The sequence below is a fragment of the Acanthochromis polyacanthus genome, chromosome 6, assembly GCF_021347895.1.
Source record: "Acanthochromis polyacanthus isolate Apoly-LR-REF ecotype Palm Island chromosome 6, KAUST_Apoly_ChrSc, whole genome shotgun sequence".
Taxonomy (NCBI): domain Eukaryota; kingdom Metazoa; phylum Chordata; class Actinopteri; family Pomacentridae; genus Acanthochromis; species Acanthochromis polyacanthus.
The window spans coordinates 13,364,791-13,378,431 of NC_067118.1; the positions used below are offsets into that span (position 1 = coordinate 13,364,791).

General features: G+C 40.7%; 2 protein-coding genes across 3 annotated transcripts in view; both read right to left on the minus strand.

Moving 5' to 3' along the window:
• mfn2 (mitofusin 2) overlaps positions 1-1,212 on the minus strand; it is a 42,137-nt gene extending 40,925 nt beyond the window's left edge. For both annotated transcript variants that reach the window (XM_051949360.1, XM_051949359.1), the window contains exon 1: positions 1,029-1,212. The gene's annotated coding sequence lies outside the window, so the exon portion shown is untranslated. The remainder of the gene's footprint in view (positions 1-1,028) is intronic.
• Positions 1,213-6,139: 4,927 nt separating this feature from the next.
• The window catches only part of LOC110971622 (zinc finger protein PLAGL2-like), a 41,156-nt gene continuing 33,654 nt past the window's right edge, over positions 6,140-13,641 (minus strand). Inside the window, 2 exon segments of the mRNA XM_051949393.1 lie at positions 6,140-11,559; positions 11,562-12,682. Of these exon segments, the coding sequence (XP_051805353.1) occupies positions 10,957-11,559; positions 11,562-12,251 (1,293 nt within the window). The 5' untranslated portion in view covers positions 12,252-12,682 and the 3' untranslated portion in view covers positions 6,140-10,956.

The window sequence follows — 13,641 nt, forward strand, 5'->3', positions numbered from 1 at the left end:
TAGGTTATTTCATGGATTATGGTATTTAAGGGTTAATGGTGGGATGGTAGAATGGTGTGGAAGGGTGTAGTGACGGTGACAGTGCATGTAGATGGTAATTTACCAGGTGTACAATGAGAGAGGGTGGATGCTGAGTTAGATTTGGCTGTTGCTATAGAGTATGGTAGGTTATTACATACCATAATCCATGGTATGGTATGCATAAAATATTCGGTCCAGCAAAAACTGTTTCGGTCCAGTAAAAAATTACTGTTTACTGGTCCACGGTCCAGTAATAAATTGTGCCCATTCGCGCAGACTGCATAGGAAACAATAAGAACACGTTCAGCCCTCTGTCCTACATAGTTTCGAATCTTCTCACCGTTCTTGAAAAATACGCGGGGTTTTTTCGGCCAGCACATTTCTTTTTACTGTCTAGATGATAGTTACATGCATATAGACTTTATTAACTAGTGATGCCGACATTTTTAAGCGAGGTCTTCTTTATCTAATATCTTTATCTTCACACACAGGTCTGGTCGTGACGAATCTGCGGACAAAACATCTGTAGACGGCAACTATCGCCAATTAACCCGATTGCCAGTTAAACTGGAACACCTGAACAGAGAAGGCCATTACTCAGCTGTGACCTTTCACACAGTTTGAAGGTAGCGCTGCAGTCATAAATTAAATGTCGTCTTAAAAGAATTAAAATCTACTACATAGATTACTACATGAATCAATTACATATTTATTTACAATCTACAAATTACCACTGACTGTTAACAGTTGCACAAGCTAGCCTGTGTTAAGATTGTCACATCAAGTAGCATAAGGCTATATTCCTGGCTATATGTCCATCAGGCCTCGTGCTACTTCAGTTAATTTGGTCCAACTTTCTTGGTCCTCCTTGACCTGGTAACGCCCGAATTCATATAAGCCAGTGCTAAACTACAAGCTAACTTGCCCTCCACCAAAGTTACCGTAAGTTAGCCGCTAATGCTAGCTACTGTAATACCAAATTAGACTGTTTCGGTTTTGTGACTTACCGTGGGGTAGGGAGTCGTCCCTCACAAATAACCTTCTTGCATCCTGGCCCGCTGGCTTTTGAAACGTCTACAAACGTTACTACGCAACTGACTGCTGAGCTTGTAGTTAGTGGTCTGTGCTAAGTCAGGTGGGTGTCACTACTTGCGCCTTTTCTTCTTCTGCTTCTTTATATGCTGCTTCTGTTTCTTCTTCTCCTTTTTGGCAACCAAGATTAACGGCGCAATACCGCCACCTACTGGACTGGAGTTTTGAACAGTACATAGACCATATAATGGACGTAGCATCTGGCCCGAAATATGAAGCCTACCTCGAAGTGTCAAAAACTTGCAGAACCACTAAGTCTGACAGCGACTGGTTTCAAAAAGCTCTGGCCCCATAGATCCCAGCTGTACACAGCAAAAACTAAAACATGGAAAACAGCTCAGGATTTTATTTTTTATTTTTTGGTTTTCAAGATCAAAACCAGAGACCAAGTGACTAATCTGACAGTAAATCAATATTAAATTTCTTTAAATTTAATATTTTTAGTCATATGAGGGGGTGTGGTTACTAGATTGACAGTCTGGTCTAGAATGATTGACAGGTAGTCTGGACAAGGCAGCCTTGATGCTTCTTCACTGTGTGTGTGTGTGTGTGTGTGTGTGTGTGTGTGTGTGTGTGTGTGTGTGTGTGTGTGTGTGTGTGTGTGTGTGTGTGTGTGTGTGTGTGTACTTGTTTCTGCTATACCGGTGGGGACTTTGACCTGACTATTTGCTATAAAGGTGGGGACTTGTCTTACGGTGGGGACCTAAAATGAGGTCCCCACGGGTGGCAACACCGTTTTCTTGGCCATATTGTTGTTAATAAAAAATGTAAAAGTGCAAAAACGTTTGTTTAGGGTTAGGCATTGATTTGGTGATGGTTAAGGTTAGGGTTAGGGTAAGGGTTAGGAGTTAGATATGAATGGGAGTCAATGGTAAGTCCCCACCGGTATAGAAAAACAAACATATGTGTGTGTGTGTGTGTGTGTGTGTGTGTGTGTGTGTGTTTGTATATATATATACACTGCTCAAAAAAATTAAAGGAACACTTTTTAATCTAAGTATTGCATCAAATCAGTGAAACGTGGGATACTGATCTGGTCAAGTAAGTTAAAGAGAGGGTTTTTAGTCAGCTTCAACTGCTTTGGTGTTCATGAAATTAACAACAGGTGCACAAGAGGGATAACAATGAGACACCCCTCAAAACAGGATTGGTTTTACACATGAAGGCCACTGACATTTTATTCCCTTCTTGTGTTTTCTGGCTGTTTTTCAATAGTTTTGCATTTGGCTAGGGTAAGTGTCACTTCTGGTAGCATGAGGCGATACCTGGACCCTACAGAGGTTGAAGAGGCAGTCCAACTCCTCCACAATGGCATATCAATACGTGCCATTACCAGAAGGTTTGCTGTGTTGTCCAGCACAGTCTCAAGAGTATTGAGGAGGTTCCAGAAGACAGGCAGTTACTCGAGGAGGGCTGGACAGGGCTGCAGAAGGTCCTCAACCCATCAGCAGGACAGCTATCTGCTCCTTTGTGCATGGAGGACCAGGATGAGCACTGCCAGAGCCCTACAAAATGGCCTCTAGCAGGCCACTGGTGTGATGTGTCTGATGAAACAATCAGAAAGAGACTTCACGAGAAAGGTCTGAGGGTCCGATGTCCTCTAGTGGGTCCTGTGCTCACTGCCTCGCACCGCGGAGCTTGATTAGCATTTGCCATAGAACACAGTAACTGGCAGGTCTGCCAACGGTGCCCTTTGCTTTTCACACATAAGAGCAGGCTCATCGTGAGCACACGACAGATATGGAAAGGTCTGGAGAAGCCATGGAGAATGTTATGCTGCCTGTAACATGGTTTAGCATGACCAGTTTGGTGGTGAGTCAGTGATGGTCTGAGGAGGCATATCCATGGAGGGACGCACAGACCTCCACTGCCATTAGGTATCAGGATTAAATCCTTGGATCCATTGTCAGACCCTACACTGGTGCAATGGTCCTGGGTTCCTTGTGGTGCACGACAATGCCTGGCCTCATGTGGCAAGAGGATGCAGAACTTCCTGGAGTATAAAGGAATTGACAGCATTGACTGGCCCCAATACTCACCTGACCTAAATCCAATAGAACGCCTTTGGAACATTATGTTTTGTTCCGTCCAACACCACCAGGTTGCTCCTCAGACTGTCCAGGAGCTCAGTGATGCCCTGGTTCAGATCTGGGAGGAGATACCCCAGGACACCATCCATCGTCTCGTTTGGAGCTGTTCCCGATATTGTCAGGCTGCATACAAGCATATGGAGGTCATACAAACTACTGAGTACCGTTTTGAGTTGCTGCCAACGAATGTCAGAAAATGGACCAGTGTGCCACATCAGTTTTTCACTTTGATTTTGGAATGTCTTGAATTTAGCCCTCCTGGGGGGTTGATAATTTTCATTTCCATCAAACAATGTGGCATCTTTTTATTCCCAACACATTAACCAGTCCATATCAATGTAAATATCGTTTGTTTTTTCCCCCGCATTGAAATATGTTTTCAAATTGTTCCTTTAATTTTTTTGAGCAGTGTATACAACCAAAACAGTCAGATTCAAAAACAGTTTTTTCCCCTTAGCCATACGGACACTAAACAAATCAATGCCCTGATGTGACCTGTTGTGCTTTGTTTGTTCTTGTCATGTATTTGTATTAGTATTGTATTGTTCATTGTATTTTTTAATGACACAGTAGATGTGAGCATGAAATGCTGTACTGAAAACAAATTCCACCAACTTTGATGTGGCCATTAATAAATGAATCTGAATATATATATATATATATATATATACACACGTGGACAAAATTGTTGGTACCCCTCAGTTAAAGAAGGAAAAACCCACAATTCTCACTGAAATCACTCGAAACTCACAAAAGTAACAATAAATAAAAATTTATTTAAAATTAAATAATCAAAATCAGCCATCACTTTTGAATTGTTGATTAACATAATTATTTAAAAAAAACAAACTAATGAAATAGGGCTGGACAAAAATGATGGTACCCATAACTTAATATTTTGTTGCACAACCTTTTGAGGCAATCACTGCAATTAAACGATTTCTGTATTTGTCAATGAGCGTTCTGCAGCTGTCAACAGGTATTTTGGCCCACTCCTCATGAGCAAACAGCTCCAGTTGTCTCAGGTTTGATGGGTGTCTTCTCCAAATGGCATGTTTCAGCTCCTTCCACATATGTTCAATGGGATTCAGATCTGGGCTCATAGAAGGCCACTTTAGAATAGTCCAACGCTTTTCTCTCAGCCATTCTTGGGTGTTTTTGGCTGTGTGTTTTGGATCGTTGTCCTGTTGGAAGACCCATGACCTGCGACTGAGACCAAGCTTTCTGACACTAGGCAGCACATTTCTCTCCAGAATGCCTTGATAGTCTTCAGATTTCATCGTACCTTGCACACTTTCAAGACACCCTGTGCCAGATGCAGCAAAGCAGCCCCAAAACATTACTGAGCCTCCTCCATGTTTCACCGTAGGGACAGTGTTCTTTTCTTCGTATGCTTGGTTTTTGAGTCTATGAACATAGAGTTGATGTGCCTTACCAAAAAGCTCCAGTTTGGTCTCATCTGTCCAAAGGACATTCTCCCAGAAGCTTTGTGGCTTGTCAACATGCATTTTTGCAAATTCCAGTCTGGCTTTTTTATGAGTTTTTTTCAGCAGTGGTGTCCTCCTTGGTCGTCTCCCATGAAGTCCACTTTGGCTCAAACGACGACGAATGGTGCGATCTGACACTGATGTACCTTGGCCTTGTACCTTGAGTTCACCTTTAATTTCTTTGGAGGTTGCTCTGGGCTCTTTGGATACAATTCCAACGATCCGTCTCTTCAATTTGTCATCAATTTTCCTCTTGCGGCCACGTCCAGGGAGGTTGGCTACTGTCCCGTGGGTCTTGAACTTCTGAATAATATGAGCCACTGTTGTCACAGGAACTTCAAGCTGTTTAGAGATGGTCTTATAGCCTTTACCTTTAAGATGTTTGTCTATAATTTTTTTTCGGATGTCCTGGGACAATTCTCTCCTTCGCTCTCTGTTGTCCATGTTCAGTGTGGTACACACCTTTTCACCAAACAGCAGGGTGACTACTTGTCTCCCTTTAAATAGGCAGACTGACTGATTATGAGTTTGGAAACACCTGTGATGTCAATTAAATGACACACCTGAGTTAATCATGTCACTCTGGTCAAATAGTTTTCAATCTTTTATAGAGGTACCATCATTTTTGTCCAGGCCTGTTTCATTAGTTTGTTTTTTTTTAAAATAATTATGTTAATCAACAATTCAAAAGTAATGGCTGTTTTTGATTATTTAATTTTCAATAAATTTTTATTTATTGTTACTTTTGTGAGTTTCAAGTGATTTCAGTGAGAATTGTGGGTTTTTCCTTCTTTAACTGAGGGGTACCAACAATTTTGTCCACATATGTGTATATATATATATATATATATATATATATATATATATATATACACACACACACATTATGGCATGCCGTTTAGGAAATTATATATAGAATGAAAGTTGATATATATTGAAAGTTGATATATATTGAATGAAAGTATGAATGTACTTAATGATAGTTGATATATATTTAATGCAAGTCGAGATATATATATATATATATATATATATATAATGAAAGTAGGAATATATTGAATGAAAGTACAAATATATGGAATGAAAGTCTGAATACATGGAATGAAAATCTGAACATTATATATATTCGTATTTTCATTCCATATAGTCCAACTTCCATTCAATATATTCATACTTTCATTCAATATATATTAACTTTCATTCAATATATTCCTGTCTACCATAGCAGACAGGACCCAAGACGCAGGTGTGCCTTTGCCACAGTCCAAGACATTGTAGTAGAGTAAAATGCAAGATGGGACAGTGTACACTGAGAGGTCTAACCAAGGGCTGTATTTTATTTTTTTTGTATAGTCTTGTGTACAGCCATAGGTTACAAAGGTCACAATATTTAGTAAATGGAAGCGCTCCATCCAACGTAGCAGTTTTACTTAAGAAAAACACAGACACTGTAAATCTAAAGATTTATTTTGCATTACTTTATGTTCAGATAATTAGAAAATGACAAATATTTGCACTTTTCACTGTCTTCTAGTCTATTAAGTGGTAATACAAACACCTAAAGCAAAATTTATCTAAGTTAAAGGTGGTGAAACTGCATTGAAGTGGTTCTCAGAGCCCACCTTAATACAGGTAACAACAGGACTGAACAATCATTTCGTGAAATGAAATGCAATGTTCTCTGACCTGCTCCACTTCTCTTTCAGTCTGGAATGCTTCAACGTGTGTTTAGCACTGTCCAAACTACAAACATCTAGGGAGAGCACACATGCACCAGTTCATGACTGCAACATGTTAATGACTTAGAATCGCTGAGTTGTAGGTTCACTGAAACGGTGGCCCAAATAACCTGCTGCTACTCGATAAAATTTGCTGTTGGGGCCCAGCAACCATCCATCCATCCATCCATCCTCTATACACCGCTTTATCCTCACTAGGGTCGCGGGGGGTGCTGGAGCCTATCCCAGCTGACTCGGGCGAAGGCAGGGGACACCCAGGACAGGTCGCCAGTCTGTCGCAGGGCTACATACATAGACGAACAATCACACTCACATTCACACCTACGGGCAATTTAGAGTAGTCAATTAACCTCAGCATGTTTTTGGACTGTGGGAGGAAGCCGGAGTGCCCGGAGAAAACCCACGCATGCTCAGGGAGAACATGCAAACTCCATGCAGAAAGATCACAGGCCCACCCCGGGATTTGAACCAGGGATCTTCTTGCCGCAAGGCGAAAGTGCTAACCACTACGCCGCTGAGCAGCCCCCCAGCAACCATGTTTGTAGCAATTTGATCCCATCTAAATGTATTCAGAAATATGCACCATGCACATTTTGACAAGTGCTTAAGTAATAATTTAAACTAAATGACTAAATTAGTTATTTGTCTCTACTTCTTAAATGATAATCTTCTTGTCTGGCACTCCCATTAGTAAGACAATCCCTTCCAACAGCCTTTTGTAACAATTACAAATGATTACTTGAAAAAAAAATCTTTACTGCTTTTAAATGTTTGGTGCTTTTCTTAATAAAGACGGAAGATCAATTTGGAATATTGAGTAATGTTGATGCCTTCAGATGAAGTGCTCATACCAAAGAGTTGTCTGTACATCCTTGCAAGCAACCATGTAATTTCTTTAGACAGAGGCTTAGATTCATAAACAGAGTAAACATTCCAGACGGAAGAGACAGAGAAACAGTATTGTAACAACAAATGCAGTGTGAACAAATAGGCAATGTGGTACTTGCTGCAATAGACATCAATATACTGTGAGCTAACCTCAGTTTAAAAAAATAAGCCTACAGAGCTACAAAGTACATGTGCTTGTTCCGATAAAAATAAAACTCTACACAGACATTTTCTCTGCAGTTAGATGGACAGTCTCCTGTCTCTTCTGAGGTAGTAAATAAGTAGAAATATAATTAAAGACGAGTATAGAGAGCGGCGACTCCAAAATACACCAATAGAATTAAAAGGTGTATCCAGTCCTTCAAAGTTGAATTTTGAACATATCCCCATCTTCAGTGGTAAAACAGCCTAACTGTTAGAGGTTAAAACTATTTCTAATGATTTTTTTACAGAAAGATATATGACAATGTAGAGGTAGAAAATTTGAATTATGTCAATGTCTGCCACTAGATAAAGAGTTTAGATTCATAAAATCTACCTTTATTGTTTACATCTAATGGCACAAGTAAGAGCCAAAATAACTAGAACTAAGACAAATAAAAAAAAAGAAACCCACAGTTCTGTGTGTTTGAGGTACAGATCAAATTCATCCGTTTGTAGAAATGTCATAAGTGCTTAAACCCAGTCAAGAGATTAGACACTCTTAGAGGCACAACAGTAGCATTTTAAGACGTTGGTGCAACACTTTGAAGCTTATTACAATGCTAATGACAAAGTCCTTCAACAGAGTTCATGGAATTAAGGCAGAAGACAGCATCATTTGACAATTTCTCTTTCAAAATGTCTTCTTTTCAATATCATATTAACCACTTGCAACACACAGCTGGATTGCTCTGGTATTTCTAAAACACTTGACCATCTTCACACGTGGACTTTCCATTACTGGAAGGTGGATGGATACAATCCATTATTCTCGCCATGTTGCACTGACAGATAAAAAACAAACAAAAACAAAAAACACAATGAATTTAAACAAACCAACTGCTCCTCTACTGCCTAGCTTTCCTAAGCCAGGCAGTAACGATGATAAAAAGGTAGGAAATGGGCACAAGTGCTCTGAAAGGCCATGTATCCTGCATTCTTTTAAAAAATAAACTCAGAAATTCACAGAAAACAGGTTATAACCTGCCCAGATCCAGTGGTCCAGTTTGAAAACAACAACAACAAAGTAACAGAGCGCTGTGCAAGTTCTTTTTGTTTAAACCACAATGTTATTCCTAAGGGCGCCTGATCACGTTATGTAGCCAGCATTGCCACCTTCCACTATGCAATACATGGAAATGGGAGAAAGAGCTTGACGTCCTCTGCTTCGGAATATAACTGTATTGTGCTGCAATGTGCTTTAGTGTTCCCTGCTGGAATGAGCTTTCCATATGCACCACATACAGGAAGAACTCTTCAAATACAAGGTGACAAGCAGGCAGAGTGACACACATACATATATCACAATTCTCACTCTCTGCAGTTTTGGCACAATTGGCTGTCTTAAAAGAATAGGTTCACATTTTTTCATCTTCATTCTTCAAACAATATTTAGATGCCCATACGTAATTGTGAACAGAAGTTTGCATACACTTGTAAAGACCAAGTATATATGGCAATCTTGAATTTCCATTGATTCATAACTGCTTATTTTCTCCGATAGAATCATTGAAACACGCCTTTGTCATAAGACTTTAAAAAACATGCATTTTGTATCAAATGGGCCGTATTTAAATTGGCTCAGAGAAGTCATCAGCTGTAGTCAATCATAACCATTAAAGAGAAGTAAGAAGGCCATGTCACAAAGAAAATTAGATTGACACAACCTGCTACATCACCAAAACCAATACTTTAAGTTTGTATATTTCTGACCCAGCAGATTTTGTCATATTTCCAGAAGACCTACAATAAATCTATCAAAGAATCAAAATACATGATTGTTTTTGTGACAAATAAGTAGCAATCATAGAAAGAAAGATTTCTGGGAATCAAGGTTGTAGAGACTAAAGATTGCAATGATATTCATGGTCTTCACAAGTATACGGAAACTTTTGTTCACAGCTGTATAGGGGCACGTTTCTCTTACTTTAATCATGCATCCTGTCCATGGTGCCCATTGAGAGACACCATAGTAATGTCCTTCAACATAAGTGATCTACAGTCATGCCTCTCTGTACAAAATCAGCAGGTTTTTTTTGGTTCCCAGGTTTGCTTGCTGAGCTGTGGCAAAGGAATAGCAACACCACAAGAAGTTCTCACATTAAAAAGAGTAACTTGGAAGAACCCCACTTGATTTCATAAGGGTTACATATGCTTCATTAACTGCAACAAAACAGAAGAAAAATGTGAACCTATGCTTTCGGGAGATTTTCTACAAATTACTTGTGACATGAGGAAACATTTCATCTGCTGAAAGGATTGTCAAATCTCAGCTAGTGATGTAACAGCCAATGTTTTTCATTTCCATATTTATCAAGTGCTGATCCACAGCTATTCAAATATCACAGTACTGAATGGCCATATCTTGAAACACTTAGTCCCAGGTTGTAGCAATGAAATGTTTCAGTTTCTTTTGGTACTTTTCACAATAGTGATGTAATCTCAGATAAATGCATCTAAAAATCCTTGGGCTTCCAGTGTAGTCTGTGTCTTGAGGAACTGCTGGTGAATTTTTCCATTTATAAAATCACAATTTCAGTTGCTAACCTTACTCAAATGCTTTTGCACTGCAATTCCAGACAGTGTGTGACATCTTTGATTTATGAGTTGACAATTACTTAAAAACACATCATGTAATTTTTCAAATGCAGTCTGGCTTTGCAGTTAGCAATGCAGTCAGTCTGTCGCTGTTGACTGCACTTATATATATATATATATATATTTTTTTTTTAATAGACTAACAAAGCCTAATCTGAATTCTACAGAAAGGGGTAAAATTCACAACAGTTTAAATAATGGTTAATGGTAAAATGTAACATTTTATGTTTCCATCTGCTGATGAACTTGTCCACGTCAGCTAATGTAATGGTGGATGACTGGATGAAAAGCTCTTTCTGTAAGTTCACCATCCAGTTGTCATATACAGACAGTGCTGCAGAGATTGTGTATTCAGTATGTGTATTTGTTTGCATGTACTCACCAACTGTAATGCTCTCATATTTTAAAAAGTCCATTTCAGTAAGGAAGGTTGCCTCTTCTTAGAGATGATGCATTGCAGGATAAGATATGCCCCAACATTGTAGCATTTTGCATGACACCAAAAATTGGATGGCTTTCAGCATTGTGAAACACCAGTGACTAATGTGGCTGCCGGACAATGTACAGTGCATCCATTGTAACAGGTTTAACGAAAAGAAGTAGAACTCTATTTTGGTTGTAATGAGATCATCTACATTTCCTCAGACATTCAAGCTTTTTAAATAATGAGGTAATACTGATGAGGTGACTTGTGTTCAACAATAAAAACTAAGATTTGCATCATTAAAACTGAAAGGGTAAACTTAAACATTTGTTTGACAATAAAGATGCCATGCTCATGTTTTACCCTCTCTTTCTACAAAAAATCCATTAAGGCAATGTTTGTTGGGACAGAGCTGCTTACTGCTGAAAGGCCTGGTAGTAGTGAGGTAGTGAGCTGGAAGTGCTCATAGCAGGACTGCTGTACGTTTGAGGTAGCTGGCTGTGGTTGTGGGCTCCTGGGCCCTGTGGTACATGAGCCTGGGGATGCTGGAAGAAGGTAAAAGGCCCTGGTGCCTGGGAGGACAGCCCTGTGGAAGGGGATGGGGAGGAAGTGGTGGTGGTGGCAGTTGGATAGCTCATTACTAGCCCTCCCATTCCCATGTGAGGGCTGTAAGACGGCAAGCTGAAAGGCAAGAAGCTCAGCAGAGGTCCGAGGTCCATGTTAGCGGTGCAGGATAGCTCAGACGAGGAGACAGCAGGGCTCCTGGACAACAGATGGGAATCACCACCAGCATTTACTCCTTCACCCAGAACCTCCCTCTGAGGGGAGGCAGAAGTCGAGGTAGAGGAGTTGACTGCACTCAGGTGAGGTGGGGGGGCACTCTGCAGGTCCAGCAAGAAACTGTCCACGTCAGCACGAGGATATGAGGTAGATCCGTGCTGGTACCGAGACATGTTGCTGTAGGGCTGCTGTTGTGGAGCTGCCGGGGGCTGAAGGTGATGGTGATGAGGGTGAGAAGACTGGGGGACATGTGGCGACCCACACCCATGCTCGAGGACAAAGAACCCTGCATGAGGCCATGAGAGTGGCCCATTCCAGGAACAGGATTGGTCATGGAGTAGGAAGGGTACATGTCTCTGGAGAATGCCTCAACAGGCTCCTTGGAGACAGAGCCCATATCAGAGGTCACAGGGCTGGGCTCCTCTTTTACAGGGCACTGAGTGGCAGGGGCTGGTGTAGCCACAGGAGTGCTGGGAGTACAGGGTGGCATCAACCCCGACTCTTGAGCATGGCTCTTTTTCAAGTGACGAGTCAGGTGGTCTCTGCGGCCAAAGCGTTGTGCACAGCGTGGACATAAGAAGTCACGGCGCCCAGTATGCACCACAGCATGGCGTCGTACATCCTTCCGAGTGTAAAAACGGCGGTCACATCGCTCACATGAATACTTCCTCTCTCTCACTGGCGCAGCAACACTGGTGTTGCCCTCTGATGGTGGAGGCTGTTCAATATGGCCACCCAGCTGCTCCAGCAAGGAAGGGGCCCCCTCTGGGCAGGGGAGGCTTGCTGCAGCACTGTGAGCTGCCACCAGGTGGCGTCTGTAACCTAGTTGGGTGTTGTACTGCTTCCCACACTCCTGGCAGTGAAAGAGCTGCCTGCTGGCTGGGTCGTTCTCCTGTAGCTGGTTTTTCAGATGGCTCTGCTGGTGGAACATGGTCTAAGGAACAATGTTGGTTCTGTTGCTGCACAGGGACTCTGTCCAAGAGCCTGAGCAGACATAGACAAGACTCATGAGGAGAGTTGACCATCAGCCTACAGACCTATGGCCAATTAGTTAACTTATAGTGCAGAATTAATGCCAAGTGCTGTTTGTTGACTGGTTGATGGTGTCTTGCAGTAATGACTACTGATCTTTCCTGCCTTACTGTGGTAAGCCTGTGTCCAGCACTTGGTGTCTGTGACCGCAGCTGCCATAGCAACCCTAAAAGGGCCGCTGTAATGAGGAACTTTGGAAGCTCTGACTGGATCTATGCGTGTCCTGAGATTGGTTTTATTCCAGCTTTCCGTTTATTTTAGTATTCAGCAGCCCTGAACACCACAGTTCCAGCAGCTGAATCACAGAGGCAGCTCAACTTCTTCACAGACCTACAAAAAAGAAAACAGAAGATTGAGAAAAAAATGGTTAACTTTGTGTAAATTACATCTTTTGTCTTAAGTATGTCTTAGAACGGTGCAGAAAGAACCATGCCTAATGAGCTGATTTAAAATAACTTTTCAGAAGCAAAATATAAGTCACATGACAGAAAATTATCAATCAACTCAATGTAGTTCAATGATGACATCTTGCTTTTTATGAACCGTCATTTTCTTCCCTTGCACCATGTAGTGCAGGCAAGTGATAATGAATTTAAATGTGTATTTCCTAATATCACCAATACCTACATCAGCATTTATCTAGCAATCAAACAGTAACGTTATGTTTTGATCGATAGACATTTCCACATCGATAGAAATAAGAAAATGTTCGATAGGATTTTCTCTAGTTTCACTTCGTAGTGTATCTCAAAAAATTTGAACATTGTGAAAAAAATTAGCTTTTTAATTCATTATTCAAGAAAGTGAAATGGGTGTACATTCAAGATTCATATGTAAAGTAAAATATTTCAAGCCTTTATTTGTTTGAATATTGATGATTATAGCTTATAGGTCATGGAAATAACAAATCTAGTAACTCGAAATATTAGGACAGTTCATTATGTTTGCCGGTCTCCTCCATTTTTTTTTTTTAATCTTTCACTGTTCTACTACTTTTGTTGCCCACTCAGGTCCATATCTTAAAGCATTATTTATTATTGTTTTCTGCACCCCGTTTCAAGGTAATTTATGCTGCCTTCATAGACTGTATATAAAGATGGACGTTGCATCTGGCCCCAAAATTGAAGCTCACCCGGAAGTGTCAAAAACTTGCAATATCACGCCGTCCGCTAGGGTTGGCTCCAAAAAGCTTTTGCTCCATAGACCCCAATTCATTTTGGGAAAAAATAAAATTTGATAGACATTTTCTACAGCTCAGGATTTTTTTCCCGTTAGTTTTCATGGTCAAA